Raw genomic sequence first — 26,271 nt, 5'->3', positions numbered from 1 at the left:
CTCGGGACCCTGGCTGATGTCCAGAGAGGACCTGGGCCTGGGCCCCTTTTGAGGCCTGCTGCTATTTCTTAATTAGCCCGACCAGACAAAGGGGCTTTTCATGGGCACTGTCCCCTGGGCTGTCACATGTGGGCACCACTGGGCTGGAAAACAGAGTGGGCTTTGCCAGGACTTCACCCCCACCGTGCCTGCCCAGAGAAGATGGGCAGGGAGGAGAGGCCGGGCAGGGAGGCCGGCCCAGGCCCCCCAGGCTGGCTGTGGCAGAGGACCCCGGACCCGGGAATCACACGTCTCCGGCCACCCTGCCGCCACCAGGTGAAGGGATCCAGGTGTCCAGGCAGCAGGAGGCCAGGGCCTGCTGCTCCCTGGCGAGGGGCTGCTTTCCAATAGGACACGATTCAGGGCCCCCAGGTGGCCCAGAGCCAAGCCCTCGGGCAGAAGCCCCGGATGTCAGTGTGCCGGGCTCACCAGCCAGGCAGAGCCCCGGTGCCAGCTCCAGGGCCCAGGGCCGGGTCGGAGTTTGATGCTGCCCCCAGGCCCACAGAGTAGGCCCTCGACATCTGGGGACGGGGGACAGGAAGCAGGCGGGGGGCGCGTAGAGAGGAGGGACGCTTCTACTGTGTGCCTGCCGCCCGCGGGCAGCCCGTGCTCACCCCCCCGGGAGAGCTGCCGTGCCCACGTGACACTGGCCTGTTGAATGTCCCCAGCACCAGCGCGCCCAGGAGTTTCTCCCTGGGTCAGGCACATCTGGGGAGCCTGGCAGCCGGGACAAAGCCAGGATCTTTGTTTTCCTTCTCGTGAACCTCCACCCGAGAGGAACTGAAGAGTCCCTGGGCCTTTGCTTCACCAAGGTGTGAGTCTGGGGGTTTCTGGGGTGGGCGGAGGGGGTGACAGGCAGTGACTGCTTAACGCATCTGGGGTTTCCTCTTGGGGTGATGAAACTGAGAACATGATGGTGACAGTGGCTGCAGGACACCGTGAAGCAGCTAAATGCCGACAAAATGCACACTTAAAAATGGTTAGTTTTGTTGTGTGCGTTTCACCTCAATAAAGAAATAAAACAAGAAAACTTTTAAAAAGGGCTGTTGGAGCGGCCGGGCTCTCCCTGAAAAAGCAGGAGTGAGGTCCCCTGGCCCAGAGATCAGGCCTGGACAAGGAGCACCCACTTCCCCGGAGCCCCCAAGGCCCCGCCCACCCCACCCCCTGCGCACCGGGGCACATTCCCTGGGGCTGCACTGGGTGGGGGCTCAGCAGGGGCCCGGCCGGGGCTGCAGCCACCATCCTCCGAGAAAGCACTAGCCTCCGGCGGGGTGCGGCCTCCCCTCCATCCTTGGCTGGGCACCAGCCCGGCCTGAGCCCAAAGCCCCCCAGCCAGGGCCACAAAAACAAAACGGGGCAACCTAAGTGCACAGGGGTGCCCGACAAGTGGTCCAAGTGGTCAGCACATCGCCATGGAGATGGTCACCCGGGGGGGTCCCCGGGCCCCGGCCGGGAAATGCCCACCAGCTCCCGATGAGGGTTGGGGGTCGGTGTCCGTCCCCTCAGCCAGAATGCCACCCACGGCGGTGACCTCTGCTCCAAATATGCTGCTGGCTTAAATTAAACCCAAACCAAGGGGCCCCGAGGTTTTGGCAACAGGAGAACGGGAGCAGCCAGAATCGAGCGGCGCGAGAGGAGAGATCTGTGTTGAGATCACCAAGAAGGGCGTTCAGAAGAGCCGTTAATATGTGCTTAAAAAATTCTTAATCTCCGCCAGCATATGCCGTTGCACCTAATTTTGATCAACTTAAATGTAAAAACGTCTCTGTGCCTCCGCTTGGGTTTTACTGCCATCTGGTTTAATTAGTCCTCGGGTAGCGTGCCGCCGAGTTAATGACGGAACACGCCGGGCTGACTGCGGCAGCTGCTGGGGCCGCATCTCACCTCGTCCTTTCTCCTCGACCCGATGGCGGGGGTCAAGGCTGTGGCGGCCGAGCATGCGGCGGTGGGTACGGGTGGTGGGCCTGGAGGTGGACCGGGCGTGTGAGGCTGGGTGCTGGCGGCACGGCTGCCAGGGTCGCCCTGGGCGGGGGGGGGGGGGGTCTCTGCGTTCAGACCCCTAGAGGACGGACTCCTGCGCACAGGCTGATGGAGGCCTCAGGTGGCCCCGGATTCGCTTCTCCCCTCAGTCTGGAAGCCAGTGCCTGGCAGGGGGTGAGCAGCGCTCCCTGGACAGATGACAGAGAGACCATCCCAGAGGAACGAGGCGGGCAGGACACAGGCCAGGACCAGCCTGGGGGCGAGGAGGTGGGGAGGGGGCTACATGAGCAGGGCCCCCGGCTCCACGAGGGCTCAGAAGACCTGGCGGTTGGCAACCGCGACGGTGACTTTGACAAGTGCGATCCTGGGAAAGGAGGGAACGGAGCCACGGGAAAGCGGGAGTGACGCCTGCGCGAGAAGGGAGGAGAGGACAGGTGGGGGCGCTGAGGTCCACTGGTCCGAGGCCAAGGTGCCAGAGGAGGGAGAGGTGGAGATGACCAGGGGAAGGGGTCATCGGGCAGGGCTCAGGCAAGACCAGCACCCCAAAGCCCCATTTTGCAGGACAGGAAGCTGCGGTCTGGCGGGTCCAGCCCCATGAAGTTCCCACTGCTGGCCCTGTGCTGGGGTCTCACCGACCCAGGGCAGCTCTGCACCACTGCTCCCCACCCTGGGAGAGCCCAGCCCCTCTCTCAGGGTCACGTCCACCCTGCCGCATGGGAGGTCTGTGGCAGGTCCCTCTCTGGGCCTCTCGGGTTTCATCCTAAACGTGGAAATGACAGTCCCTACCTTGCCTGGTTTGGGAGATTGAAGACGATTCGTCGAGATGCCAGGAGAGCCAGAGTGATGGCCAGAGTCAGTAGTCCTGTTGGTGTCATTTCAGCCTCTGAGATGAGTCCGTAATGGACACTGAGAACCTTCCACCCAGTGGACTTTCCCTTTTTGCCTTGTCTGCCAGGAAGCTCAGAGCTAAGCTCTGTGCTCAGTGTCAGGAGCTCCCTCTGTCTGGGCCGGTAATTCTCAGCTGGGATGAGTCCCCTGGCTGACAGGTGAGGGGACTGGCCCTGCAGGCTCTAGCTCTGCCCAGCACAGAAGCCACCTGGGGAGATCCAAGGGGCCCTCCCCATGCAGCCTCGAGACCCTGAGCCACGTCCATGGAAAGGTAACTGACAGAACTGTCCCCTTGGCTCCAGTGCATTTCTGCGGGACAACAGGTGGCTGCCACGCCAGCTCACGTGCACACCGTTGACGCCCAGAGAGCCCACGCTCAAAAGTCATAGGAAAGTTATCCCCAACTACCCAAATTAAACGCATTAAGGGGTAACGGGTTTTTGGCGAATTTATTAACCAATTTGACAATGCCTGGGGATTGTAACATAAAAATAATCAGTTGGCCTTCTCACCAACGTGAGGCGCCAAGAAGGTGTCATTTAATTTTCCAGCGCCGACAGCCACCTTTCCAAACTTATTGTTACATTAATTGAGGTGAAAATTCTGCAATTTGGAACTTCAGAAGAGCATGTGTTCGTTCTGTCTGGAGCCTGTGCACACAGACAGGCAGCGGGTTAGTGTCCGCACTGGATTCCACTCCTGGGACGCAGGGAAGACGCTGAGGCCGGCTGTAACCACGGGCCAACAAGGGGCGTCCAAGGCGGACACAGGAGACCTGAGCCTCACAAAAGTGAAGGGAAGGGAAGGAGGGCTGGGTCCCTCTGTCCCGCCCCAGCCGGCAGCCGTGAGCCCTCGTCCGCACCAAGGTCGCCTGGACCAAGCGTCCCTACCTGACGGCTCCCGAGCATCCCTGGGGAGGAAGCCAGTAGACAGACCGAACTGTCTGCACAGCGAGTCCCCAACAAGACTAAAGGGCGCCACGCAGAGGACACACGTGGCCCCCGGGGGAGAGGCAGCACCAGAGATAGCAGAGAGCGGTCAGAGCCAGGAGCCCCCGGCACAGCGACAGCCCGTGCTGGCCAGGACGCACACGGCAACACTCCCTCCACCCAGATCTGGGGACGATGGCCCCTCAGGGCTGAGGATCTTCTTCTTTGTTTATACAATTTTAAGGGTTACATTCCATTTATAGTTATTACAAAACATTGGCTCTATTCCCCGTGTTGTACAATACGTCCTTGAGCTTATTTTATACCCAATAGTTTGTTCCTCCCCCCCAGCCCTGTAGTGCCCCTCCCCCTTCCCTCTCCCCACTGGTAACCATTAGTTTGTTCTTTATATTCTCTATATGTTGTTTTCTTTTAGATTCCACATAAAAGTGATATCATACAGTATTTGTCTTTCTCTGTCTGACTTATTTCACTTAACATAGTACCCTCCAAGTCCATCCATGTTGCCGCAAATGACAATATTTCATTCATTTTTATGGCTGAGTAGTATTCCATTATGTATAAATATACCACATCTTCTTTATCCCTTGGTCTACTGATGGACACTTAAGATGCTTCCATACATTGGCAATTGTAAATAATGTTCCTATGAACATTAGGGTACATGTATCTTTTTGAATTAGTGCTTTTTTTTTTTCCAGATATATACCCAGGAGTGGGATTGCTGGGTCATGCGGTAGTTCTATTTTTAGTTTTTTCAGAAACCTCCACACCGTTTTCCACAGTGGCTGTGCAAATTTACATACACCAACAGTGCACCAGGGCTCCCTTTTCTTCACATCCTCACCAACAATTGTTATTTGTGTTCTTTTTGATGTTAGCCATTCTGACAGGTGTGAGGAGATATCTCATTTTGGTGTTGATTTGGTTTCCCTGATGATGAGCGATGTTGAGTATCTTTTCATTTGCCTGTTGACCGTCTGCATTTCCTCTTTGGAAAAATGTCTATACAGTTCTTCTGCCCATTTTTAAATCAGGTTGTTCTTTTGATGTTGAGTTGTAGGAGCTGTTTATATATGATGGATATTAATCCCTTATTGATCATATCACTTGCAAATATTTTCTCCCGTTCAGTAGGTTGCCTTTTCGTTTTGTCAATGGTTTCCTTTCCTGTACAAAAGCTTTTAGGTTTAATTGGGTCCCATTTGTTTATTTTTGCTTTTATTTCCTTTGCTTTAGGAGATGGATCCAAAGAGATCTTGCTGTGATTTATGTCACAGTGTCTGCCTATGTTTTCCTCTAGGAGTTTTACAGTATCCAGTCTTACATTTAGGTGTTAGATCCTTTTTGAGTTTACATTTGTATCTGATGTAGAGAATGTTCTAGTTTCATTTTTTTTACCTGTAGCTGTCCAGTGTTCTCAGCACCACTCATTGAAGAGACTGTCTTTTCTCCATTGTGTAGTCTTGCCTCCTTTGTCACAAATTGACCATAAGTATGTGGGTTTATTTCTGGGCTCTCTCTCCTGTTCCACTGATCTATGTGTCTGTTTTTGTGCCAGTACCACGGTGTTTTGATGACTGTAGCTTTGTACTACAGTCTGAAGTCAGGGACGGTGACTCCTCCAGCTCTGTTCTTTTTTCTCAAGATTGTTTTGGCTATTCTGGGTCTTTTGTGTTTCCATACAAATTTTAAAATTATTTGTTCTAGCTCTGTGAAAACTTCCACTGGTATTTTGATAGGGATTGCATTGAATCTGCAGGCTGCCTTGAGTAATGAGGTCATCTTAACAATATTAATGCTTCCAATCCAAGGACGCGGTATATCTTTCCATCTGTTTGTGTCATCTTCAATTTCTTTCATCAGCGTCTTATAGTTTTCCAAGCACAGGTCTTTTGCCTCCTTAGGTAGGTTTATTCCTAGGTATTTTATTCTTTTTGGTTCAATGGTGAATGGGATTGCTTCTTTAATTTCTTTTTCTGGTACTTGATTGTTAGTGTATAGAAACACAACAGATTTCTGTATATTAATTTTGTAACCTGCAACTTTACCAAATTCAGTGGTGAGTGTGGGCATCCTTGTCTTATTCCTGATCTTAGAGGAAATGCTTGCAGCTTTCACCATTGAGTATGATTTTGGCTGTGGGTTTGTCATTTATGGGCTTTATTATGTTGAAGTCAGTTCCCTCTAAGCCTGCTTTCTGGAGAGTTTTTATCATACATAGATGTTAAATTTTATCAAAAGCTTTTTCTGCATCTATTGAGATGACCATATGGTTTTTATATATTCAGTTTGTTAATGTGGTGTATCACATTGATCGATTTGCAGATGTTGAAAAATGTTTGCACCCCTGGAGCAAATCCCACTTGACGGTGGTCTATGATCCTTTTATTGTATTGTTGGAGTCGGCTTGCTAGTATTTTGTTGAGGATTTTTGCAAACATGCTCATCATGTTGGCCTGTAATTTTCTCTTTTTTGTGTGATATCTTTGTCTGGTTTTGGTATCAGGGTGACGCTGGCCTCATAGAATGAGCTCGGAAAGTGGAAGTTCCTTCCTCTGAAAATTTTTGGAATAGCTTCAGAAGGATAGATGTTAACTCTTCTCTAAATGTTTCATAGAATTTACCTGTGGAGCCATCTGGTCCTGGACTTTTGTTTGTTGCAAGTTTTAAAATTACTGATTCAACTTTATTACTGGCAATTGGTCAGTTCATATTTTCTATTTCTTCCTGGTTTGGGTCTAGGGGACTGGAGCCTACCCGCCAAGTGACCCCCAATATCCACCTTGGGCCCCAGGGCTCGTGGGCGTGCCCCTGCTCTGTGACACTCCACAGGCTGTCACACGTCCTCACTGGGGAACTAAGTGCCACCTGTGCCACCCCCTGGGGCCTGGAGCTCACGCCTGGTGTCTGTCTCCTGGAGACTGTGTCTCTGTGAACCTTTCCCTTTGGCCAATTTAATCTCCTTTCAGTCTAACAAACCATCCCCGAGACTGTCACTGCTTTTCTGAATCTGACAGTGGTCTCACAGACCCTGACCCACGGGCAGTGGCAATGGTCTGCACTGGGTGTGCTTAGGATGACGTTTCTGTGGACACAGTGTCAATTGCCAAGGCTGTCCGGATGCCTTTGGGTAAACGTTCTTCCTCAGTCCCCAGACAGACATCACCATAGCCTGCAGGCAGTGCTCTGCGTGGCGCAGCCCTGGTCAGCCAGATGGTGACCCCACCCGATTCCACACCCCCATGGGGCAGTAGGTGTTTCACAAGGTTAATGCAAGATCCAGAGCTGAAGAGGCCAGCAGCCACGTTCAAATGCCGGCTCATCACATTTGGGGAAGACAGGGAGACACTGTGGGTCTCTGAGACCCTCAGTTTCTTCTTCTATAAAAAGGGAATCATAGATCCCATCTCCTGCTGAGAAGACTCAATGCCACAAAGTACGAGAAGTGCCTGGCACCTGACTGGCGCCCAGCAGTGGTTCGAGAAATGTCCTCTCGGGGACTTCCCTGGTGGCGCAGTGGTTAAGAATCCACCTGCCAATGAAGGGGACACGGGTTCGAGCCCTGGTCGGGAAGATCCCACGTGCCGCGGAGCAACTGAGCCCGTGCGCCACAGCTACTGAGCCTGCGCTCTACAGCCCACAAACCACAACTGCTGAAGCCCGCGGGCCTAGAGCCTGCGCTCCGCAGCAACAGAAGCCACCGCAATGAGAAGCCCGTGCACCACAACGAAGAGTAGCCCCTGCTCGTTCGCTGCAACTGGAGAAAGCCCGCGCGCAGCAATGAAGACCCAGTGCAGTCAAAAAAAGAAAAAAAAAAAGATTAGAAAAAAAGAATAAGTCACTGAAACAAAACTTAAAAAAAAAAAATGTCCTCTCTGGGAGGGCTACAGGCTTTTGTGTGGGTTCCTGAGCACGGGAGCATTCAGGATGCAACTGGTTCAATCCCAAAGGCAAATAATGTGTGCCCCACCTGCAGGCAGACACGCCCACAGTGGGGGACAGTGTCCACGATTGCCCTGCCCAGAGAGCTCACAAGGAGGCTTGGGTGGGGTGGGGTATGGAAGGCACCCAAGCACCCAAAGTCTCCCCAGTGCAGATCCTTGGCCGCACCCTGCCAGCTGAAGGGACCCCTGCAGTGGCCTCTGAGATTCCATTCAGGAGCCCCACCCTGTGACTGTACCTCCTTCTCTCCCTCGTCCCTTCCTTCCCTCTCTCCTCCTCCTCTCCCCCTTCCCTCCCCCATCCCCTCTTTCTCTCCCCTCTCTTTTTAAAGTTGCGATTGGAACTTAACGTGGAAACAGCAGATATGTCATCAGTAGGTTCCCGCAACTTGTCCAGACCCTGAAGCCTATGACCCACCTGCCCCTCTTGGCGTGCTGTCTGGACCATCCCCTGCTGCCCCCAAGGCTGTCTGCAAGTCCCATCACAGGTCTCCTCTCCAAGCCTCCCCAACCCCTCAGGACCAGGGTGGGGCCCCAGAAGACGGCCCGGCTTTGTTTCCACCTCTCCCACCAGGAACCCTGGGCGCGTCCCCTGCCTTCCCTGAGCCTCACTTCCCTCTACAATGAAGAGAAAACAAACATCGAGCTGGGAGGGTTGCCGGGAAGATCTAGGAGCAAGAGGACACGGTTTGCTGGGCGCCTGGCAGGATGTCCATCCACCAGGACCGCGGCTGAGTGACATGGCTGGGCCAGCGCCCACCTCTCCGAGGATGGCCCGCGTGGACAGGGAAGCATCACTGCATGGACAAGCCCTGGGGTGACAGCACACGTCTGTCTGTCTGGGCAGCAGATCCAGCATGGTCACCGAAGCCCGGAGAGGGGGAGTCTGCCAGGGTTGGGGAATAGGGGGGCTTCAATCGGGACCCTGGGGGCAGGATTCCAGAACGACGTGGGGACTCGTGTGGAACAGGAATGAGAGGCGCCCCAGAGGGGAGACTCCTGGGGCAAACAAGGCCTTCGTCTGGGCTACAGTTGGGCAGGAAAATAAGGCACGGGCCACAAGGACCCCGTGGCCTGGACGATCTGTCTCCTTTTGGAACGTCAGTGGATTCGAAAGCTGCTAAAGGCCCTTCCGCCACCCAGGTAAAAACACTCGCCAGAGGCAGTCTTGCAAGTCAGGGTCGAACGGGCAGGCCACCCCATATCCACCCCACCCTGTCAGCCCAATCAGCATCAGAGCCTTTTTCATACACACGTGTAAATGGCCAACAGCAGCAGTAACCCTGGGTTCACTCATACGCGGAACCTGCTCTTCACAGGCCCTGACCCAGCGCAGAGACGGAGGCCCCACATCAGAAGGGATGCGTGTCTGTGGCGCGTGTACACACGTGCGTGCTCAAAAACCGGGACACGGCACGAAGGGACAGGGAAGCGGAAGCAGCCGGCACAGGGAGGGGATCCCTGAGCTCTGTCCCCTCCTGCTCTTCGATGCGTGGTCCCCAGGCCTGTTTCCTCCAAGGAAGCCGCCAGGCCACACCTGTGCATCCCACTTCTCTGGTGAAAAAGGACCCGGTGAGCAAAAGCTCTAGGGATAGTCAAGTCCCCAGCCACCCCCATCCCCGCCCCGCCCTGGGCTCACCACCCGGGGTCTCCCGGGACTAGGACTCTGGCGGGGCCGTCAGTGGCTTTGGCTCATGACACGTGAGTCTGAGACTAAGCAACATGCAGGCCGGGGCCGGGGGCTGCGGGGAGACCCGCACAAGTGCACGTGCGCGTGTGCGTGCGTGTGCAGGAGGGCCGCCTGATACGGAGGGATGTGCATGGTCACGAGCCGCACCCACATACACAGCAGCACAGCCCGCGCCCGTGCGCCGGGGAGCTGCTTCCTGCCGCCCCACGGTCACAGACGGCATGAGGTCGGCCGCGGGGTAGGGCTCCCGGAGGAAGGCGGCAACAGGCCGCCCAGGGCCTAGAACACGCTGCCTGCTGGGGAGGGGCTCACCCCGAGGCAGAGGGGGGTCTGCACGCTCCACCTGCCACAGCACCGGCCTGCTGACCCCGGGCACCATCCCCGTGCAGGGGCTCCTAGGGCCCAGCCAGGGCCCAGGGACAAGGCCTGGTGGGCACAGGCTGGAACAGAGAGCCTGGCGGAGCCCCATCAGGGATACAGGCAGCGGGCTCTGGCGTCCCCCAAAAAGGACTGAGTAAAGGCAGCTTCCAGGCAGCCAGGGTCCCGCCAAGGGCAGCGGAGCTTTTGGAGGGAATGGCGTTTGTGAATTTGTTCCAATGGGCTCTAGACAGAAATCTCCGAAATCACGCCTCTTGAGAAGGCGAGCACGATCGAGCCAGTGGGCAGATGACGGACAGGCAGTGGGCTCCCCTGTCCCCGTTGGATCAGGAATGTTCTATTGCCTCCGAATGGCTTTATCACCATCAGCAATACAGTTACACGTCAGATATGGAGAAATCGGGATGTGGAGAAGAGTCTGAGACCCACCTCAATCCCTAAGGCGGGTTCCAAGCTCTGGAGACAGAAGCGTGGGGAGACTCTGTCCCCTCCCAGCAGACAGCCCTTCCCACAGCCCAGCCCGTCTGGGCACGACTGGGGAGACGCACCTGCCAGAGGAGGCGACCCGCTGAACGTCCTCCCAGCCCCGTGCTGGCTGTTCAGCCACAGACGCGGTCACGAGGTTGTCACGCTGCTGGCACCGAGCGCCAGGACCGGAGTCCCGATTCAACAAAACTGGGAAACGCCAGAACAAGCCTGCGGACTGCAGACCCACAGACCGAACCAGAGGTCCCAAGGAAGGGGGGGAGTCTACCCCCAGGGGACACACAGCAAGGGCTCGGCTGTCACCCCGGGGGGGGGATTACTGGCACCGAGTGGGTGGTGGCCAGGGGTGCTGCTCACACCCCACCGTGAGGAGAGTCCGCCCTGGAGAGCAGCCCAGTCCGAACGCCCACAGTGCTACGGGGAAGAAACCCCAGGGATGTCGTGAGAAAGTAAGTATTCAAGGGAAATAAGGAAGAAGTAGAAGCTGAGGAAAGGAGGTGAGGGAGAGTCTGGAGAGCTGTCCACTCTGGCAGTCTGAAAGCCTACCAAGGACACTTTGAAAACAGTGAACGTTTCATTGGGATTCCACACTTTTCTCTTTTTTCTCCTTTTCAATCAGACGGTGTTAGAACCAGATTTGATGCTCTGGATCCGACAACTTCAATTTTCAGAATACATCTCTCTGGCCCCGCCCCCAGGCCTTTGGCCACACCCAGACCCTCAGCCCCACCCCTAGCCCTTAGGCCTCGCCCCCAGCCCTTCGGGGCACCCCAAGCCCTTAGGTCCCAGACCTTCAGCCCCACCCAGCTCACTGCTCAACGCCCAGGGCGCCAGGACCAACGAGTGTTTTCTCAGAGAATGGGGCAGTCAATGCCGGAAGGCCCAGAGCCGTGAGAGCCGGCATCCAGATGAACACACAGAACGCTGGAGAGGGAGAGGAAGCAGTGTATTCAGGGGAGGCTTCCTGGAAGAGGAGTCCTCCAGCACTGGGGTCAGGGCACGTTCTGGAGACGAGTCCGGCTCAGGGCTCCCTGGCTGCATTCAGCAGCGCTGTGGGGTTACCGTGCCAGGGACCCCGCGGACCGTGGGATATGGGAGGGAGTCAGACCAGGGCACGCCAAAGAGAACGGGCACACACATCACATCACATTCCCACGAAGGGAGCCCTGGGGTGCCGGCCCCGGGCTCAACTCTGCCAGGCCAGCACGGAGGGATGGAGAGGGCCGCCGGGGCAGGCAAGATGGGCTTTGTGAGGCCCTGAGTGACACGGGCGGGGAGGTGGCGAGACGGGGAGGAGAGGACTGGTGCCAGCTCCGTTCTAAGGGAAGCCATGCGTGGGGATGTCCCGTGGGCCAGTCTGCAGGCAGAGCGGCCACCAAGGACAATGCTGATGTGTGCAGGAGGGACTCGGGTGACGCCAGGGAAGACACACCTGGAGGATGGCTGGGTGTGTTTTGGAGAAGGGCTCCCAGGAGGCTGGCCGCAGGGACGGAGCTGGAGGCTGCCCTGCAGTGCAGAGGCCCTGGTGAAGGCCGGGCAGGGCAAGAGGAGGCTCCAGGCGTGGAAGGGGATTCAGGGCCGGACCCTGGGCCGAGAGTTTGGGGCAGGCGGTGACCTGAGAGAAGGCAGGCAAGGACCCCAGCAGAACAGGGTGCCGGGCCCAGCCGGGTGCCCCGTCCTCTACTGCCTTTGCTTTGTGTGAACCGTCCAGCGCCTCCCCCGCCCCCCGCAACTGGGACGCAAGCCCAGGAGGCCCCGGTCTTGCCCATCTCTGCGTCTCCAGGCGTCCTAATTCCTCATCACACGAACAAGCTGAGGCACCGACGCCAGGGGCCGCCTCTCCACCGCTCTTGCCTCCAGCACACTTAGAAGGAGGGCCAGGTCCCCAGGTGGGACCGCACAGAGGCCAGCCCCTCCACGGGGGAGGCCGACTCCACGGCAGGTGACACACCAGGGCCCAGGACCGGAAGGCAGGAACAGCGTAAGATGAGCGGGGTCTTCCGCAGGGGACCTCTCACCAAGCAGCCACCGTCCCACCGGGCCTAGACCCACCATTCCCGAGGACGCCGCAGGCACGCCAACTTGGAGCTGGGCCTCCCGAGAGCCACGAGGACCCGGGGATGCCGGAGGAGTCCCGCCGGCCTAGTTGGAGACAAAAGTGATTCCACACTCAACTCCTGCCAGCCATTGGAATAAATAAGTAAACGTTACAAAGCCTGTGGGAGCCCTCCACCACACGTCTGCGGGGTGAAGGAGAGATGGGGCGGCTTGCCCAGATCTGCTGCCAGCTGCCGGGCCGTTTCTGGAAAGCCCAGCCATCAGACAGCTTGTGCTGCCTGCTGGGAGCTTCACTTAGCACCACTCCAGGGCCCAGATCTGGAAACCATGGAGCGGGGGACATGGAAGGTGGAGCGGGCCGCTGCTGGACGCTGCCCAGAAGCCGTGCAAGAGCCCTGGGGCAGCCCGAGCCCGGCTCTGGGGTGCACGGGTGGCGTGCAAGGTGGCCTGCAGAAAGGGATGCCACCAGGCTCTCTCAGCCCCACGTGCCAGCCCCGGCCCCTGAGAGGACAGCCAGTGACAATCGCCCAAACAAATAAAATCCAGCAGATCCAGCGGCCAGCCCCCTCCGCCACCACCACCTGATCCGTCTCTCCTCTCTCGCAGGAACCCCGACCCACCCACATCCTCCGCGTCCACCCATCTCCTGACCAACACTCGGCCGCACCCGGCACCCACGGCTCTGGGTGACAGGTGGCGTTCCTTAGAGGTCATTAACTCCAGAGCACCACATTTTAATGCAAAAATGAGCCCCTGTAAATCAGCGCAGCTGCGAAGCTATATAAAGAAACGTGGTTTTTAATGTTTTGCTTTTCTTCCCATTTCTCGTGCCACGTTATCGTAACATTTTCCCATAATCACGCCCATAAAAGTCACCTGAAAATACTTCATGCCACAAAAGCTCATCTCCATATTTCCTCCCGGGGATGTCAAGTGGCAGGTCCTGGGCGAGAAATTCCAGGGCGGAATTCAGCCCAGACGCCTGGTACCGAAGACCCGGCCAGCTGAGTTGTGGCACAGAGACCCCGTTTGCGGGGCGCTGTCCTCTGGCCTGGCTGCGAAGAGTGAGATGCCAGGGGAGTCCTGGAGGGCGTGGCCCCTCCCCGCGGTGTCTGGGCGGGGGTGAGGGGTGTGGGGCTTGGGGGAGGACCAAGCAGTCTGGCTGGCTTCCAGGGGCATAACCTCCCCCAGCTCGCCGATCCTTGGGCGTGGAGTTCCACTAACACAAATCCCACAAACAGGCAACCTGTCTTTACGCAGCTGAAAGAAACACACAGCACATCTTCTCCGGCCAGAAATTCACCAAATAAAAAACACGGTAGGAGAACAAAAAAGGATGAGTAATAAACTTCTGAATATCATCACTGCATTAAGTTTCCAGTATTTCCAATTTCACCTCTTGGAAAAGCCCAGAAATCAAATTTGAACAGCAGGAAAGTGGCATATTCTAATCTCTCCTAAATATGCAATAAATTGTATTTATAAGGAAAATGCAGCATCAGAAAGCCTACGCTTCCTTAGTATTCTAAGGGATTAAAACACAATTCAGAAGTTGTTTGTAATTTCTTCTCGTAGTTGCAGGAGGACCGTGACATGAGATTTAACTTAAAGCTACCATTCAATTTTGATGAGATTTATTTGAAAAAAAAAAAAAGTCAAAAACAGAGTCACATTGCCTCTTGCACCCTACTCCCTGGTACTTTCAAATATAAGACTTTCCTCCCACCCACCGATGACATGCCAGGAGCAGCTGTCCGCCAAGCCCATCCAAAAAGAAGACGGGGAATCTACGTGAAAGCACAGCCTTCTCGGACTCCGAATGAAACACCGTGCACAGGAGTCCGGTCAGGGCTCAGTGTCCTAAGGCAGCCACTAGCTCATCATTCTCTCCACCTCCCTCGCAGTTATTCCAGCCAGTATGCTGTCAGCCAGCACAACAGACTGCATCTTTGGGGTCTCAGGGGTGAGCGCAGCACACAGGCAAACCACTCTGGTTTCGCCAGAGCTGTCCCACTCCATCCGAGAACCAGGTCCAAGCAGAACGCTCCTCTCCAGATACGCTAAGGGGAAGACGATCTAAATCAGCGTTTTCCAAGCCACGAGGACAGAGGTTTCCCCAGACCAGAAAGAAGGAGAGTTTCCATTTTCTCATCGGAGCTCATCACCTCCCCAAGATAAGTCTTTACAAGCGTCCATCCCTGCTGTAGTGGGAACGTACACAGAGATGGAGTACGCATCTCTAAAGAAAGGCATCAAGGGCCCCCTTCCTCTTTCTGTTTCTCCCGTCAATTGTGCCCCAATAGGAGAAAAATGACAAGGCTGTGTCACTATAGCAACTAACTTAATTGGTGGACTGCAGGTCTTTCTCCAGCCAGAGGGTGGAGCCCACCTCCTGAAATATGAATCTCAGCAGGCGGCCAAGAAGGGAGGGCTTTCGCGGGGCCAAGAACAGTAGAACACCCCTAACCGAAAACGAGGCCCAGAAAGATTCCAGTTTTCTTCTAGCAGCGCCAGGAAGTGAACACCTTTGGTGCTGCAGAGAAATGCACAGATTTAATAGGCAGGATAACTGAATCCTGTATGACGCTTATCAGTCTCCCTAACGAATGATACAAACAGATCTGCTCCAAAACACAGAAACATTTGAGGTACTAAGAATCCTTACTGATAACAAAGACAATTTACAGACACGGATGCTATAACTGTTCTTCTTCACCCCAGATATACTGGAAAAGAGAATGAAATCACAGGAACTGTTCCATTTGCATCGTATTTGCTTCACCAATTCTAAAAAAAGAAGTTCTTCTTTCTCTAGGACTGACGTTCCCAGCCGTCAATTATTATTATGTCTATTTCGTATTTTAGTGCAGTGTTTTAATTCCGCCAGGTGCATATGTCTATTTTGTGTATTAGGGAAATGTTCTAATTTCTCCAAGTGCCTTTCTGGTGTAACGGGCTGTGTCCAGAAACGTTATCTTATTGTCAGTTATTCCGCTCCATGGACATGGAAACAGCCAGAAAAATGTGGTCAAGCCAAGCGTCCGCTCTTCATGATTCCTGCCATTGTGGACTGGACGTGTTTCTACCAAATGTCCTCGTCCTGGTGCAAGAGCTGTTTCCTGAATGCCAGGGAGGCCTCTGCAAAGCAGCCCGAGTGTCCAGTGGGATCTCGGACGGGCAGGCCCGGACCGCCGCCGGGGAGCAGGCAGCAGTCTGGCAAAGGTGTGAGTGTCAGGACAGCAGACACAGCGGGTCCCCCTTCAGGTTAAGGAGGAGCTGGGTGGGGGGGGGGGGTGGAGTGAGCAGAGACTGCACGCAGGAAGGTGAGAAAGGAAGGCCCCGGCTGGCGCACCCGGGGGTGGGAAGTGTTGAAGCCACAGGGCGGGGCGGAGGTGTCATGTACTTAACAACAATTAGCGGTTGTTCCTCTCTGTGCCCGGAGGGCTGCCTCCCCGGCCAGCCTGTTGTTGCGGTTCTCGCCTTGGCACCAAGGATGTTGCCCCCAGAGCCGGGGAGGGACAGCAGCCCGGGGACTCGGGGCACAACAGTCCCCTTCCCAAACACCGCTGGACGAGCCCCCCTCCCGTGCTGCCACCAGGAAGTGCACTTAAATGACACCTCCTGGGCGAGCCCCGAGCTCACCTGCCTTTCACCTGTTCCTCTTGGCCAAGGAAGCCGGCTGAGGCGCTTCTCTGGAACCCCGGGAACGCTGCCCCAGGGCCCCGAGATGGCTGCGAGGGGCTGGGGAGAGGGCAGAGACCTCGCTCAAACCCCCAGAACAGCCCCCTCCAGGCAGCCAGCGCACGAACGCATTCGGAGGGGCAGGCAGGGTGCAGCCGGGATGGCGGCTTCAGTCTGGGCAGTCGGGCTTTGCGGCCCCACGGGGACTCTTCCCGCTCGGAGACCCCTCCCCACGCGTCCCCACGCGTCGCCAGCAACTGCAGCGAAATGCACAACCCGGCCGAGACCAGCAGCACGACTCCTGCTCTGAGCACCGGGGTTCCCCCGCCGTTCGGGGAGGATGGGGGGGCTGGGCTGTCCCAGGACTCCGCGACCGCGCGCGCCCCGCGTCTCCATGGCCCGCCGCGGTCCCATTTTGGAGAGAGCGAAGGCTCGGGCTGGGAGCTAGGTGGCCGAGGGCTGAGAGGTGCTGGCGGAGAGCGAGGCTCCGCGCCGGCCTCTCTCTCCCTCTCTCTCTCTCTCTCTCTCTTTTTTTTTTTTTTTTGTAAAGAATCCATATTTTTCCATCGCCCATGGCAATTCTCCATGACAGGTGTTCCTCAGCGCCCGTCCTTTCCTCCCGCTGGGATGCGAAGGGACCCGGACCCTGTGCCAGGCGGTCGGCGGGGGAGCCCAGCAGCCCGCGCCATCCCGGCCCGGAGCCTGTGCCCGGGACGCTGACCACTCCCCACCCATCCAACGAGCCGCGAACCCGTGTCCGGAGCATTGACCATCCACCCCCACCGCAGCCCCTAGGCTGTGCCCAGCGTCCCAGCAGCCTCCATTCCCCCAGCCCCGAGCCCGTGGCCCCGCGCCAGACCCACTGGTTCACCGGCTCGGGTCCCCGGACCCTCCTCGCGAAATGCCGGCGGACGCGGCGAGCCCTCTCCGGGCACCCCAGCCCTCACTTCTTTATTTAGGAAAGCGCCGGCGAGCCTGCTTCCCGGGAAGGCAGAGGCTCCAGCCGCGCGTCCCAGCCCGAGCCCCGCTCCTGCCCCAGGCGCCCCGCTCCGGACCGGGCAAGGCGCTCCACCGACAGCCCAGGCGGCGCTGCCCGCCCGCCCCGGACCTGCCGCCGCCTCCGGAGCGCGCGGCTCGGCTCGGCCGGGAAGCCGCCGGCTCGCCTCGGATCGCGGGCCTGGGCACGCCGGGCAGCCGCGGGCATCGCCGCGCAGGGACGCGCCGCGCCACCCGGGGCCTGGTGCCCGGGCCCTGCCCCGGAGTCGGAGGAGGGAGGCTCAGCGGCGGCGCCGGCCTCCCAAGTGGCGGCCCCTCGCCCTCCCGGCCCAGCGCAGGACCGGCGGGGGCCCGGGGGACGGCGCGCCCCGAGCTCGCAACTCCTCACGGACTCCGGGCGGCCCGCGGGGCGCCCCGCCGGCGCCGCGGCCCGGGAACGGGGAACGGGGGCCGGGCCCGGGACCGGAGGGCCGGCCGAGGACCCGGGCCGCGCGGTACTCACTGCAGTAGGCGATGAGCAGGCTGGCCAGGATCATGAACGCCCAAAAAGTTGAGGACATGCTGGGCAGGGCGGTCGCATCTTGCCGGCTGCTGGTCCTGGGCGATGGCGCCATTGAAGCCGCGGCGCCCGCGCGGGGGGCAGCAGCGCGTCTCAGCAGCCGGCCCTGCCCGCGCCCCCGCGCCGGCCTCCACGTGCGGGCCCCGCGCGCGCCATCCTCCGCCGCCGCCGCCGCCGCCGCCGCCGCCGCGCCCGGGCTCCGGCCCACTGCGCCCTGCGCCGGCCCGCCCCGCGCCGCGCCCGCGCCCGCGCCCGCGCCCGCCGAGCCCGGGGACGCCGGCCCTGCCGCTCTGGGCGTCGCTGCGCGCCCGGGCTCGGCGCGCCGGCCACCAATGCGAGGAGCGCCCCTGATGCGCGTGCCCGGCGCCGCGGGGGCCCCGCGGGGGCGCCGGTGCTGGCTGGGGAGGCCGGCGTTGGCGGAGCGGCCCAAGCGCCGGAACCGCGCCTCTGGATGGCGACAGAGACAGCCCGGCGCGCCCGCGGCCTGGGCACCTCGCGGGCGGGGTGGGGGGGCGGGGGGACGGGCCGGCCAGCGTGAAGTTTGTGGACTGGGGCTGTGTGGCCCGCAGGCCCTAGGCGCCCACATCGTTTCCCCGCCCGTGCCTGCTACGCTGGGGGTACCGGAGTTTATTCCAAGTATAGGGGCCTTTGGACCCTTTCCGCGGATGGGCCTTGTCATCCCTGTTCTGGGTTTTTTGTTGGCGTCCTCAAACCCCCGGAGAGCACAGCCTTGGACCCGCGCAGAGTCAGCTGAGCACCCAGGAAAGGCTGCTCCTTTCCCCAGGCCGGGCCCTGCCAGGCCAGGACACACGTCCCAGGAGCCCAGTCCTCGGGCCCTCTGCAGCGCCTCCACCTCTGCCTGCTGTCCTGGCCTTGCTGAGCCGTCTGCCTGCGCACCATTCACAAGGCTCCGGTCTTGAGTCTCTAAATTCCCCACCCGGGACTGGTCTCCTGTGTTAATGCCGAGGATGGAGAAGGTGCATCCTCTGAGGTCACTTTCCCCATCCTCACTCCTCCCTCTCCTGTCCCCTCGTCAAGACAAGCTCCCAAGTCCACGTGCTGACCAGACGGAGGCTCTGACCCTGCGGTGCCCAGACACGCCATCCGCCTGAGCACCGCCTCCCTGCCGGTTCGTGGGCGCGCCATAGAAACGCATCCTTCCCAGTTCAGGGGGTCTTCCGGATTCTGCGTGAGGAAGGGGAGCTGGGGACCCATGAGGTCCTGTCGGAGCTGGGAGCCCTTTCTCAGGAGCCACTAGAGGGCCTGAGCGCTGATGGAATAGCTGGGAGAAGCAGAGATGCAAGAAGTTCACTCCTGTCCCTCCTTTCGCCTGAGTCCTGGCTGGGGAGGCCCCTGAGGAACTAGGGAGCCTGCCATGAGGGCATGAGGGGACAGCTCTCCCAGGTGCACGCACACGTGCACACAGCGTAGACACACATTTACGCAACATACATGCATACACACACACACACACACACACACACACACACAGTGGGGGAACCAAGCACGCAGAGAGCAGGAGACTCGGGCCAGGTGGTCTGTCTGGACCCAGGGGTCGGCTCCGTGGGTAACTTGGCGGGGGGCTCGGGCAGGGCTGGTGTCGTAATATGGTTGTATCCAGGCTGATTTTCTTCATAAACTTTCTGGTCCTGTTTAATTACAATCCTCTGACTTCCCGTCTCAGTGTCTTCCCAACTGCAGCTGCCTGTCTCCCTTGGCTGGCAGGGAGGTGCTGCAGAACCTGGACCCCTGAGAACCGGGGGGGTGTGTGGTGGGCGGGCACGAGGGCAGGACCCCTTGTCTCCTCTGCCTGTGGCTCAGGGAGGGGGCCCCTCAACCGCAGCGCATGGAGCCACCATGGATGCCTGCATCCACCTTCACGATTCATTCATTTGATTTCATCCTGTTAAAAGGATGTACCTTGTAAAAATGTTACACCTTGCATCTCATCCTGTGCATTCTGAGCTCCTGTGCTGGACATTCATTTACTCAACGTCAATTTACTGAGCACCTACGAGATGCCAGGTGCTGCAGGAGGGAAAGTGGACCGGGCATGTGCTTTCTGTTTCCTGGAAATGTGTGGCTGATTTAGGAAACCAGCCGCTACAGTGCGGTGTGAAGGGGGGAGGGCCGTTAGAGAGCCCGCTGGGGCAGAGGAGAGGAGAGTTGGCCCAAATCAGGTTGTGGGGCTCCATAAGGGCGTCCCAGGGAAGCTTCCAGTGGTTTTTCAAACATTTTTGGTGCCATCTTTAAGACACACACAGGCACACAGGCACGCAGACACTTGAAAGTTTCACAGAACAACACTTATACCCTCAATACTCTCTGATATGTTCGATTCTATCCTCATTCATTTCTTAAAGTGCTGGCTGCCCACCCAATCATTTTTGTTTACTGTAATTTTCTTTGCTTGACAAACACTGTTCTATAGAGAGATGTGGTCTGTGTTGAACCTGGAAGGATAAGTCGGGTCTGTCCTGCGAAGGATGCAGGAGATGGTGACGGTGGATGGTTGGGGAGGGTGGTCTCAGCAGAGGAGGGGACACGCTGAATGAAACAGTCTCCTTCATCCTGAAACTCAGGCCAGGAGATTTTTGTGGCCGCAGCGTCAGGAGCTTGACGTGTATTAAGAAAAAGAAAATTCAGTGACACTTGTTGAAGACGGTAAGGCAGACTTCACTCAGGACCGTCATGATGTGTACAGGGACCACCGGGATAGGATTTTGCAGTGGGGGAAACAGACTGGGCTCGACCCTGCCTGCCGCATGGGTGAGTGGACATTCATGGCCGAGGAGCAGGTGAGGGTCAGTGGATGACTACGAGGAAACATCAGGGGTACGGGGTGCGGGGCGGGAGGGGGCGCTTCTGGCGAAGCCGACCCAACAGGATTCTTGCTGCAGGCAGGCCACGTGGTCAGAGGTCACCTGGGGGAGCGGGGGGAGGGTATGGAGCCCGGTCAGGTATGGGGGCAGCCGTTCTGAATAAACGGACTTAGCAGCATTCTCGGTAAAAGTGGATCCTACGAGGAAGTAGGGCCTAGAGGAGGTTCTGGAGGCTGACTAAAGATTGCTCGAGCAAAGAATCTTTGTCAGGTGGGAAACTTTAGGAAGTCGGAGCGGTCGACTAGGTCGTGCACTGTACTGAAAACTCTTACCAGAGAGAGGAAGAGTAATGGAGTTCTTGGTGCTTATGACTCAGAATCCAGGGACATGGAGAGCTGGAAACCCAGTGAGGCCGGAAGGGGTAAGGTGTCGGGAAAAGAGACGAGACTGGGGCCTCCTGGCCAGAGGCCGACGGTCCTGACCTGATCACAGCGGCACAGCTAGGATGCAGCCCAGAGGTAGGGGCAGACACCGGTGGCTCCTGGAGGCCCCGTGAGAGACCAAGATGGAAACAGGGTGGTGATGAGCCGGGCGCTGAATTCTGTTGCTAGGCAACAGAAAGCTCAGTTCTGGATGCAAGCACACTCTACCCAGTGACAGCTTGTTGTTGTTGACTGGCTGGTTTTGATGACTAGCCAGAACTGATAGAACATTACATTTGGAAACTCGGGTGAGTTTATTAGAGAATCACACCACCACCTTCACTTCCAGCCTAGGAGACAAGGGACGTAGGTGTTCAACCCCGAGGAGATCCTTGGGTCTCACCCCACACCAAGCGGACAGTCACAGGGCTGCTGAGAGCTGGCCCGGGGAGGGGTGCCCTGCACCGTGGATGGCTCAGGGGGCCACGGAGGCAGGAATGGACGGTCGCCACGGAGGACGTGTGGCTCGTGAGGGTGGGTCACCCAGGCACTCCTTCCAAGTCCGGGCGGGAAATCTTGGCTCTTCTTAGAGATGATAAGCATATGCCTCGTTTTCCCTGCTCTGCTTTTGAAAACAGGAATATGGTTGCGGTTTTCCCATTCGCTTTTTCTCCTCCATACTGAATGTCATGTTTGTCACTCAGTCATGGGCTGCCAGGCTCCCCGGCAGCTCCCAGGGCTCCTGAACTGAGCAGGATGTTTTAACTGCGTGAGATGGGCTGTCTCCACTGGGACAGCGGGGAGGGACTTCGTTGTGAAAAAGCAGGTCCTCTTTTGCGAAGAATACACGTGGGTCTAGGTAGCAGCCAGCTAAAGGGCTGGACTGCGGCGGACCCCTCCCTCTGAGGCTGGGGCACCCTTGTCTCCCGTGCGCGTTTGGAAAGACATCACTTCCAAAGTGAGTGCGGGGGGAGGGTGGGGGAGGGGAGGCAGGACAGCAGTCAGTGGGCAGCAGGCGTACAAGTCCATGTGAGAGGCGGGCTGGCTGCTTCCCTGGGAGAGAGAGGATGAGGGGACACAGGTGCGCTCAGGAGCTGTTCAGGAGATGGGATTGACCGGCCATGGGAAATGGGAAGTGGGCGAGCAGGATGGACGTGTCCTGAGTGACCCCAAGATCCTGGCTAGAAAACTGGGAAGAGGGCAGCGGTGTCTCCTTGCAGACGGCAAATAAGTGAGGTCAGCTGCTTCCTCTGTGGGCTTTCAGGCTGACGGGGAAGCTGCAGCCCAGAAGGAAGCATCAAAGGGCAGAGGATACAGAAGCAGGAGTGGGAAGTTTAGACAGGTGTGCAGGCTGTAACCTCCAAGGAGATGGAGAGCAACCTGGTGGAACTCTCAGCCCCTGGAACAGTGTTTTGCAGGGCTTGGTAGAGGGAATCTATGTGTCATCTTTATGAACAATTATCCGTTTTATCGATTCAGTCTTAATAATGCTAAGTGGTGCTTGTTCTGTACTCTGTGCCAGGCTCTGTTCCATGCTCTGGGCAGGTAGAGATGGTTGACTGAGCCTTCAGGACCATCCCCTGAAGCACTCCGTTCCTGAATTTACAAGCGGGACAGCTGGGGCAGGAAGGAGGTAAGGGGATTGCTGCAGTATTTTTAGCTGGTAAAGGGCTAGCAGAGGCCGGACCCAGGCAGTCTGACTCCAGACAGGGCGCTTTTCGGCACTGTTGCTACCCTGCCTCTCATTACTCAGTGAAGTTCACTTATAGAAAAATTCGTAAAACGGACAGATAAGCAAAAAGAAAATCAAATGTTCCTTCCTTCCACCACTCAGTGAACCACACTTGGCATTTTGTTAGTAACGTGTGCACTTCTTTTGGCACATTCACTCCGTAGATCTTTATTTTTTCTTCTTTTTGTATCAGCTTAATTGAAATATAATTTCCAAACCGTATGATTCACCCCTTTAAATCGTGTATAATACAATAATTTTAAACACCTGTGCAGTCATCACAATCAATTTTACAACATTTTTATCACCCCCCAAAAAACCCCCAGACCCTCTGTTAGCCCAGAGCCCTCCATACCATCTTGGCAAGCCCTAGATAATCACTAGTCTACTTTCTGATTTACAGATTTCTTTATAGATTTGCCTAATCTGGACATTTCATATAAATGAAATCATGTAATATGTGGTCTTTTGTGACTGGCTTCTCTCTTTTAGCATAATGTTTTCAAGGTTCATCTGTGTTGTAGGCTGGCATCTATACTACTCTCCTTTTGACGTCTGAGTAATATTCCACTGTATGGTTTGACCCCTTTTGTTTATTCATTCATTAATTCATAGATATTGGGTTCCTTCTGCCATTTGGCTATTATGAGTAATGCTGTTAGTCACACCATGAACAAGGTTTTGTGTAGACGTATGTTTTCATCACTCTCAGAGACATACCTAGGAGTGAAATTGCTGGGTCCATAACTCTTTAGTAAACAGGCTCTTCATGTGTAGTGGACGTTATTTCATGGCACCACATACTCTTCCAGAACATTGTTTCCATGCAGTCTGAAATTCTGTAATGCATAAATACCACCTTTGTTTTAATCAATCACTTTTTTTGGACATTTAGACTATTTCTAAGCATTTAGAAAGCATTTAGGCTATTTAAGAATTTTAGCAATGAACACACTTGTACTTAAATCATTTCCTGTAGTTATGGTTATTTGTAGAAAAATATTGTAGAACTAGAATTGTTAGGTCAAAATAAGGACACTGGTTTAAGGTCTTGCTATATATTACTAAATGAATTTCCAAATAATGTTATATTAATTTACATTTCTCTGGACAGTACCTGACAGTAACCATTTCAGTCAACCCATGTCAGCCTGGTTATTATTATTGACTCAAGTAACTTGGACAATTACTTAGTTGATAAAAAGTTCTTATTATTCTTTCCATTTGCATGTACTTGCTCTAATGAAGATTAACATTATATGTCATTTTAACATCTTTTGTGAATCAACTATTTATATCCTTTGCCAAGTTTTCTCCTGGTGTTTTGTCTTTTTACTATTGATGAGTAGGAACTCTTTTAACTTTGCAATTAATTTCTTTCAATTTTTTGAAATGTAAAAAATACTGAAAGGTATAAATAAGACAATGACAGGTATTACCAGTCTTTCACATATATTATACATCTTTTTTTTCAGCTGTTGAATGGGTCATGGGCCAAGTTTTCCATTTGTAATTTTAAATATGCTGTCAACGGGAATATGGGTTTCCATCTTTTGTATCTTTTGATATTTATAACAGCTTTACAGAGGTGTATTAGTCAGGGTTCTCCAGAGAAACAGAGCCGATGAGAGAGAGAGGCAGAGAGAGAGAGAGAGAGATTGATTTAAGGAATGGGTCATGCAGGTGTGGAGGCTGGCAAGTCCAGAATTTGCAGGACAAGGCAGGCCGGAGTCCCAGGGAAGAGATGATGTCACAGCTGGAGTCCAAAGTCCATCCAGAGGCAGAGTTCCCTCTTCCTGGGGGACATCAGAGTGTTTTCTCTTAAGGCCTTCAACTGACTGGACGAGGCCCGCCCACGTAATGGGAGGTCATCTATTTTCTCAAAGTCTGCTGTTTTAAGTGTTAATCACTTTTCTCTTTAACAGTGGTTTTAACAAACTGATTATTATGTGTCTTGGTGTAGTTTCCTTGTGCTTGGAGTTCTCTGAGCTTCCTGGATTTATGCATTCACAGTTTTCCTCAAATTTGCCAATGGTTTAGCCGTTATTTCTTTAGATATCTCTTCTATTCATATTCTTTGAGGATTACCATTACACACCACCTAAAGTTAGCCCACAGCTTGATAATGCTCTAATTTTAAAACTGTTTTCCCTCTGTTTCCTTTTGAATAGTTTCTACCGCTATGTCTTCAAATTCATTAATCATTTTTTCTTAATTTCTAATCTACCATTAATTCCAATGGTGTAGTTTTCGTCTCAGACATTATAGTTTTATCTCTGGAATTTCCTTTTGGGTCTTTTAAAAATATCTTCCATGTCTCCGCTTAGCTTTGTGACCATATGCATTACTGTTTTAACAACTTTTAAAATGCTTTGTCTGCTCATTCTAACACGTGTGTCAGTTCTGGCGTGGTTTCAATTGATTGATATACCTCCTCCTTATGTGTTGAAATGTCCTCTATATAGCAGTCCTGGTGATTTTTAACCGGACAACAGACATTATGAGTTTTCCTTGTCGAATGCTGGATATTTCTGTGTTTCTGTGAATATTCTTGAGCTTTGTTCTAGGTTGCAGTTAATTTACTTAGAAGCAGTTTGATCCTTTTGGGTCTTGCTTTTGGAGATATTTGGTGGGGGGTGCAAGAGCAGTACGTAGTCAAGAATTAAGTATTTTCCACTGTTACGGCAAGCCCCAGATTTTGAGCACTCTACCCATTGCCCCATGAACCTTGAGGTTCTGTCCTCTGGGACAAAGTGATAGGAACAAGCACTAATTTACCTCTGATCCTCTTGTGGTTCTTTCTCTGGCCTGGGGCAGTTTCGACCCACATGAACTGGCTAATTCTCAGCCGAGAGGGGGGACACTCTGTCGATCTTGGGTTCTCTCTCTGGGCAGATCTCTCCTCCTAGGCATTCTGTGGGTGACCTCTAGCCATCCTGGTCCCTCTGTGCTCTGGCTCCTACGTCCTCAATTCGGAGAACCCGCCCAGCTCCACCTGGGTCCTGCTCCCTGCAGTGCAGCCTGGCAACTCTTCCTAGGCAGGAAGTTGGGACACAGCCCCAGGGCTCCCTTTGTTTGTTTTGCCTCTTCCAGGGATCACTGTCCTTTGTAGCCTGATGACCAGTATCTTGCAGACCATAGTTTCATATACTTTGTCCACTTTTCGATTGATTCAGGTGGGACGGTATATTCTATCACTGTTAGTTCATCATTTTTGAAAGCAAAACTCTTCCTGTTTGTATTTTTTATAATTAAAAGTCCTTTACCCTGCAAAATATGTGATAAAACAGTCATCCTTTCAGTTACTCAGTGCTTAATGCTGTGCTGAGCCCTGGAGAGGGGAGAGCACCAGCACAGCCCCTGGCCCCTGGGGAACCGTCACAGCAGAGGTGGCAGGTGCTTCAACAGCCAACAGGTGAGCAGCGGGGGCAGGCATTGCCATGCCAGCTCGAGGCAGGGTTCTGAGCAGGAGGCACTGGCTGCTTCCAGAATGGATGAGAAGGTGTCCGCTGAGAGAGGGCACTGAAGGCAGAAGAAGCAGCTGTGCAGACGCCCAGGGACAGAGGGATGTCCAGGCAGAGGTCAATCATTTGGCAAGATTGGAGCTTAGTGTGTGTGCGAAGAAGAAGCAGGACTTGAAGTGAAA

At 55.3% G+C, this 26,271-nt stretch overlaps 1 protein-coding gene across 1 annotated transcript in view; it reads right to left on the bottom strand.

Annotated features, from left to right (window-relative positions):
• The window catches only part of TAFA5 (TAFA chemokine like family member 5), a 167,555-nt gene extending 149,767 nt beyond the window's left edge, over positions 1-17,788 (bottom strand). The window contains exon 1 of the mRNA XM_059080906.2: positions 17,593-17,788. Within this exon, the coding sequence (XP_058936889.1) occupies positions 17,593-17,704 (112 nt within the window). The 5' untranslated portion in view covers positions 17,705-17,788. The remainder of the gene's footprint in view (positions 1-17,592) is intronic.
• Between the last annotated feature and the right edge of the window lie 8,483 nt (positions 17,789-26,271).

Source organism: Kogia breviceps, chromosome 12 (assembly GCF_026419965.1).
Source record: "Kogia breviceps isolate mKogBre1 chromosome 12, mKogBre1 haplotype 1, whole genome shotgun sequence".
NCBI classification, from domain to species: Eukaryota; Metazoa; Chordata; class Mammalia; order Artiodactyla; family Physeteridae; genus Kogia; species Kogia breviceps.
The sequence above is the reverse complement of the archived record's forward strand: the minus strand, read 5'-3'. Positions and strand labels throughout refer to the sequence as shown.